Here is a 7189-nt window from a genome sequence, read left to right on the forward strand (position 1 = left end):
ATACCTATGAAAGAATTTGAAGCCGGAATTAAGCTTTTGTGATGGTATGGTATTTTAAGTACCTGTGGTAAATGTTAGGTACCCTTTAAAAATTCAGCACTGATTAAAATTAAGGATAATATGATGTATTACCTTAGACATTCATAGTAACTGAAGTCATGATGGAAATAATAAAGCAACAATCTGTGCATATGTGTGTGCTAGGTATGAGTTTATTTAAGGTTTGAAGTACATATGAGGTGCTCGGGTTTGAATCAGGAGTTCCCATGACACTAGTCCATCTCGATTCTACAAATAATATTTGAAATGTATATATTTTACCTCTCAGTGTAAACTAAGCTTTTTCTTGAATCGCATATATTTATTTTAACATAGCATTGGTTAGTTAGTTAAGTAACGAAGGCATCCTTTATGTCTTAAGAAAGAGTTATTCTATGAAATGTGGAAGGAAACTCTTAAGTGGTGATGTCACTAAAGCGGTCTGGCGAGTTACTGATAAGAAAGGGTTATCGCAAATACGAGTAAATGCGTCATTTGCACAGGTATTTACTAGAAATATAAAACAAAGGAAATGACTGAATATGATTTCATTGATATGTGCGTTAAATATTGATAACATTATCATATCCTATAGTATTTAATATATACAATAATAATATGCGTGGGAAAGTAAAGTTTCCTGAATTAATTCCGCCGAAGAATCAAAGCAAAATATTATTCATTTTAATCTGACTAGTATTAAGTTTCGTAGCATTTTTATAGACCTATGTGAGTTTTTATTGTTTTAAATATGATTATGCAAAAATTTGTTTGTAATTGATCTACGCAGACCACTTTTTTCGAAAGATCAAATGTTAAATTGAAACTTTACGATTAAGTAAAACAAATAAAGTAAGAAGTATGTTTATAAAAGCTCGCGAAGCGCGCTCCTGTTCATGCCAATCTTGCGGTGAGCAACTTGTTGCCGTTGTGAACTTTTGAAAGAACAGAGAAAGTGGTATCGGACGTCTTTGTCGGGGGAGGAGCGTGAGCGCGGGGAGCGCACCGCTGGCCGTCGCTCAACTAGCTTCGTGCACGCCGTCACTCAGTCGCTTCTCACTCGTTGGCGAGAGCGGTGTTGTAGCGCCTTTGTGTGCGCGAGTTGGCCGTTATGTGTCGTACTTCGAAACAAGTTTGACGGGAAATTCGTTAAGTTTTCCGATTGCATCCGGACTAGAGTAGAGATGTGCGCGTATATACTGAACCAAATAGTGACGTATTAATTAGTGACAGTTTTTAAGTTAGTTGTTAGAAATGTTGTCATTTGGATTATTAACTTTGTGGTATGCTGCGTGGAGTTGGATGTGCCTGGGTGCTGGTGGGGCGTCTTTGACGAGTCGAGTGGCGGAGGCGCCGCAGGAGTGCGAGTGGCAGCGTGTATCGGGTGGCGCGGGTGAGCCCACGCGAGTGCAACTCGCATGCTCGCTCCGTACCGCCGCAGGCGCCACCGACCTGCTGGCTGGACTTAGCACTTCGCAGGCGCAGCGCATAACTTCACTGGACCTGCATTGCACGGATGTGCTTTTCTTTGAAAGTTCATTGGATGTTGGCAGAAGAAAAGAGGAAGGAACTGAACTTCTGTCAAGATTTCACAATTTAAAAGAAATGAGAATCGAATCATGTAAGATAAGATACGTGCCGTCGGCTGTGTTGTCGCCGCTAAGTGGTTTACGAAGTTTAACTATTCGTACACATAATACGGATTGGTCAGCTATGTCTATGGAGTTTCACCGTGATTCTTTTCGAGGGTTAACTGATTTGAGAAACTTGGACTTAGGAGACAATAATATTTGGATTTTACCCTCCGAGATATTTTGCCCGTTGTATAATTTAAAAGAATTAAACATAACACAAAACAGATTGCAGGATATTTCGAACTTGGGCTTCTCGGACTGGGGCAATGGTCCAACTGCGCCGGGGAAGTCTTGTAATACTGTATTGGAGACGTTAGACATGTCCTACAATGAAATCAGTGCTTTGCCCGATAACGGCCTTTCAAGTTTACGCGCACTTCAGAAGTTATTTATGCAGAACAACAGAATATCGAACGTAGCGGATCGAGCATTTGTGGGACTAAGTGATTTACAAATTCTTAATTTATCAACGAATGCATTAACCGCTCTACCACCAGAAATGTTTCAATCTTCGAGAGATATCAAGCAAATTTATTTAAACAATAACTCATTAAGTGTACTTGCGCCTGGATTATTGGAAGGATTGGACCAATTGCAAATACTGGATTTATCTTTTAATGAATTGACAAGTGAATGGGTCAATAGAGATACATTTTCGGGCTTGGTTCGACTCATAGTTTTGAACCTATCACATAACAGAATAACAAAAATAGATGCGCTGCTATTTCAAGATTTGAATAATCTTCAGTTTTTAAGTTTAGAGTTTAACAACATTGCGCGAATAGCAGACGGCGCTTTTTCTAATTTAAAAAACCTTCATTCTCTTTCATTGGCGCATAATAACATAATAGAAGTTGACAGTACTCATTTTTCAAATTTATATGTATTGAATCAATTATTTCTTGATGGAAATAGAATCAATAAAGTGGATTTGCGTTCATTTGAAAATATAACAAAACTTCACGATTTGGGCTTAAGTGGAAATCAATTATCGGAAGTTCCAGATGCCATAAAAACACTACGATTTTTAACATCTCTAGATTTAGGGATGAATAGGATTACAAAAGTTACAACAATGCAATTTGAGGGCTTAGATGATTTATATGGCTTACGTCTTGTTGGAAATAAAATCGAAAAAATTTCAAAGGACACTTTTTCTGCTTTGCCATCTTTACAGATATTAAATTTGGCCTCCAATAACATCGATCAAATAGATGATGGAGCCTTTGCATCAAACATGCAGTTAAAAGCTATCGGGTTGGATGGAAATAAATTAGTAGATTTAAAAGGAATATTTACGAATACACAACCTCTCGTATGGTTAAATGTGTCAAATAATGAGTTACTTTGGTTTGACTACAGCCACATACCAACCAACCTCGAATGGTTAGACATGCACGAAAACAAAATAGAGAAGCTTGAAGATACCTATGGTGTGAAAGAGACATGCAATGTTAAAATGCTCGATGTCAGCAATAACAAGATTCGAAGCATTGATGAATTCTCATTTCCCAGTAGCATTGAAACTGCTGTTTTAAATAACAACCATATTGAAAAAATAAATCCCGGTACCTTCTTGCAAAAGTACAACTTAAACAAAGTGATGCTTTATTACAACAAGATAAAAACCTTAGACGTTGGTGCATTTGCGATATCGTCTGTTCCAGAGGACAAAGATTTACCAGAGTTTTATATAAGCGAGAATCCTTTTGAGTGTGATTGTACAATGGAGTGGCTGCAGAGAATAAACCAATTAAGTGACCTCCGACAACGACCCAGGGTAATGGATTTAGAAAGTGTAAGATGCTCTTTAACACATTCACGGAGCAATTCTGATATGCTTTTACTCGAAGTTAAATCCTCCGAATTTTTATGCGAGTATGAATCTCACTGCTTCACCCTGTGCCATTGTTGTGATTTTGATGCTTGTGACTGCAAGATGACTTGTCCAGATAAGTGTTCATGTTATCATGATCTCACTTGGAACTCGAATGTTGTCGATTGTTCGAGCGCTGGCTACGATCACGTGCCAGAACAAATACCAATGGATGCCACCGAAATATATTTAGATGGGAACCTTCTCAAAGAATTAGGTAATCACGTATTTATCGGTAAAAAACGATTGCAAGTTTTATATCTCAATAATAGCAACATCAATACAATACAAAACAGAACGTTTAACGGGATTGAATCGTTAAGAGTGCTTCACTTAGAAAACAATAACTTAGAAGTGTTAAGGAATACCCAGTTCACAAGACTTCAAAACCTCAACGAGTTGTATTTACAAGATAACAAAATTAGAGTAATAGAAAACGATACTTTTAACTATCTACCATCTCTAGAATTTTTAAATCTAGACAATAACGGATATGTTGATTATATGCCTTGGAGAGTCATCACGGACAATAACCCACGCACCCGTGTTTCTGTAGAAGGGAATAACTGGGTATGCGATTGTAAAGACGTTGCTCCGTTGAATCAATGGCTAATAAAAAAATCAAAGGATACCGAGAACATGATGTGCTACTTCGCTCATGGCCAACCGATGAATAAAACTATAGCGACCGTAACCAAGGAATGTAAAACTGAGACCACGACGGAGGAAACAGGGACGGAAACTTTAGATCGGTTATTTATCGAAACTAAGGATGGGGTCGAAAATTATATCCCTTATATCGTAGTGGTGATAATATTAATAATAGTGTTGTTTTTGATGTGTGCGCTACTTTATATGTTTCGTGAAGATTTCAAATTATGGATGCACTCAAAATACGGTGTACGAGTATTCAGTTCGGCGTCAAAAGATGTAAACGATAACAAGAATAAACGTTTCGATGCATTCTTTGTTTACAACTTGCGAGATGAAGATTTCGTTACACGCGCCGTCAGTTCCGAATTAGAGAATTCGGGTCACACTTTGTGTCTGCAGCATAGAGACTTACAATTAATCGAGAGACGCTCTAGTGATAGTTTAGTTAGTGCAGCCGAGAGTTCAAAAAGACTTGTGATAGTATTATCTATAAACTTTTTACAACAGGAGTGGTATAATCCAGAGTCGAAGGCGGCAGTTCAAAGTGCGATTAATTCAGTGAACGTTAGACACATACGACAAAAAATTATATTCCTCGTGACAATTGATTTAAGTGCCATAAACATCGATCCAGACTTAAAAGTGTTGCTTAAAACGTGTACAGTGATTGTGTGGGGTGAAAAGAACTGTTGGGAGAAACTAAATTTTTGGTTGCCTGACGTTGACGTTACGTTACCAAATCGGACGCTGCATAACGCGAATAACATGAAAACCGGTAACAGGGAGGGGTTTGGTAGGCACGGGAACTTGAGGTATACCGCGCCTCCGACTTCCCATGATCCGTGGTATAAGTACGGGATGGCACCTCCTATCCTAATGATGTCGAGTCCAATGCACTCGACTAGTGCCAGTGCTGAGGTGTCCGCCCGAAGTACGGAAGATGAGACGTGCTCGGTAGCCAGTAGTGAAGGCCGACCGGATGACCGGTTGCCTCATCATCATAGTTACGTGTCTATAGATAACCACCAGTGTGAGGAGCGGCCCCTCAGGCCCGCTCAGCAAATACCCATGTCAAACACACGGCCCACTAACGTAAGAAAGACTTACTTTGTATAAAATAATAAACGAAATGTGATTTATTCTAAATGTAAATATTAATTAATCTAATTTAAGTAGTACTTTTTAAATTGCATATTAAAATGTTAAGATATTAAGCTGGTGCTGAATGCTAAATATAGTAAGAATCAAAGGTTGTTTGTAACCTTCGTTATCATATGTTACTTTCCATTTACAAGTACTACAAGTACCTTATCATTGAATATAGTTTATTTAATAGTATTGAATTGCATTTAAATATTAAAGTACCTGTTCATTGAATCTGTCATCAAGAAAACTACTTTTCCATGTTATTTGTTACAAAATATAACATTCCTTTTTATATAATGCCGAATACATAATGTTGTAAGGTTCCTGAGAAATCCTGTATGTATGTATGCACAGGATAAACGACTAATTTGTGATAATTTAGGTACTTATGTTTGTCCTTATGATTACAAGTGAGAAGTGTATGTAAACGAAATGATATAATATTTTGTAAATAGAAAATTATCACGTTGTGTATGTGAATATGTCGAAGAACTGAAATGTACCCTAGTCAATTGTAAATAGCTATTCTAAATATAAGTATATAATTTGTGATGTAATTATTACTTAGAATATTAAAATCGTATTTATTACGCTTCCAAAATGCAGAGTATAAATAAATTAATATTTTTGTCTATTTCATGAATTTTTTTTTCTAAAAACAAAAACATTCCCCATTTTGTTGTATAAAGTAATCGCAGATAATATTTGATATTCACAAAAGGCTTATACATAGTCGTTCATATATTACATCATCCAAACTTTATTATAAACTCATATCTAAAATCAGATGATTGAATAGAGGCGTAGTAAAAAAATCATCGTCATAATCAATTTAACGAATTGCTTTATTCGCCCATCTACATTCGAATGTATAAATATTTATTTTATCTAAATTGATCAAGCGGGATAAGATCGCGCCGTGGTCAGTAAGATATAGGTTGACCGCACACATTGTTCAAGTCTATCAGAAACTAATTTAGTAACTACGAATATTAGAGAACGAAAAAAGAAAAATAAATTGCAAAACTTTTTATCGTAAAATCAGCTGTAACATAATTTCTTTACTTAAGATTCGTAAAAAGATAAGTTTTAATGTTTGCAATTGAAGTAATATTGTTGATTTAAAGAAGACAGTTCAAATATTGCCTTGATTAATGTATGCGCAAGCGCTTATTTTTAAAAGCGGCCGCGACAGTGCGCGCGCGCCGAGAGCCCGCTGCGAAACTATAAATCATCGTCGGACCGCGGGGATGAATAAATACCGCTGTAATTGACTTTTGATTGCACTTCGATGTCTCTCCTTATTTAACTAGTTACAGCGGAGCAATTGATTTTGTAGAACAATACATCATTGTCAAATACTATCTACGTTATCCATATCGTAGGAATTGAAAAATGAACATAGGCGTTTAAATGAATTAAAAACTCTATTATGATCATGTAGATTGTAGGTGTATATATTGAATAAATTCAATACTATTCAATTTACATACTGGTTTAATTTCTAATAACAATTGACAGTCAATATTTTTATACAGTAATTATTTTTAATTCATATTTGAAAGGAGCCATATATTTAATTTCATTATTTTAATTTAAGGTACATAATTTGATTTCCTAAAAAGATTTGCAAAATTCATCGCATAAAGAAAATTTTAGTAGGATTTCAACGTAAGGTATAATAATATGTCACAACGTTTTCTAATAAATATATACATACCATATAAGGACATCCTTAGGTCATACGTCATACAAAAGCTGTCATACATTTTTTTTTACGATATTTGTAAAAAAAATTTTTTAGTATATTATTTTGTTAAGATATTTATTCTTCACGGTA

General features: G+C 35.8%; 1 protein-coding gene across 1 annotated transcript; it reads left to right on the forward strand.

Moving 5' to 3' along the window:
* Positions 1–1091: 1091 nt before the first annotated feature.
* LOC124543716 (toll-like receptor 6) lies at positions 1092–5983 on the forward strand. Its single transcript, XM_047121990.1, has one exon. The coding sequence runs from the start codon at positions 1294–1296 to the stop codon at positions 5317–5319; it is 4026 nt and encodes a 1341-aa protein (XP_046977946.1). The 5' UTR covers positions 1092–1293; the 3' UTR covers positions 5320–5983.
* The last annotated feature ends 1206 nt before the right edge of the window (positions 5984–7189 follow it).

Source organism: Vanessa cardui, chromosome 3, assembly GCF_905220365.1.
Source record: "Vanessa cardui chromosome 3, ilVanCard2.1, whole genome shotgun sequence".
NCBI lineage: Eukaryota > Metazoa > Arthropoda > Insecta > Lepidoptera > Nymphalidae > Vanessa > Vanessa cardui.

Excerpts from the sequence above, each read along its gene's own strand:
- LOC124543716 (XM_047121990.1), top strand. The coding sequence starts at position 1,294 with ATGTTGTCATTTGGATTATTAACTTTGTGGTATGCTGCGTGGAGTTGG.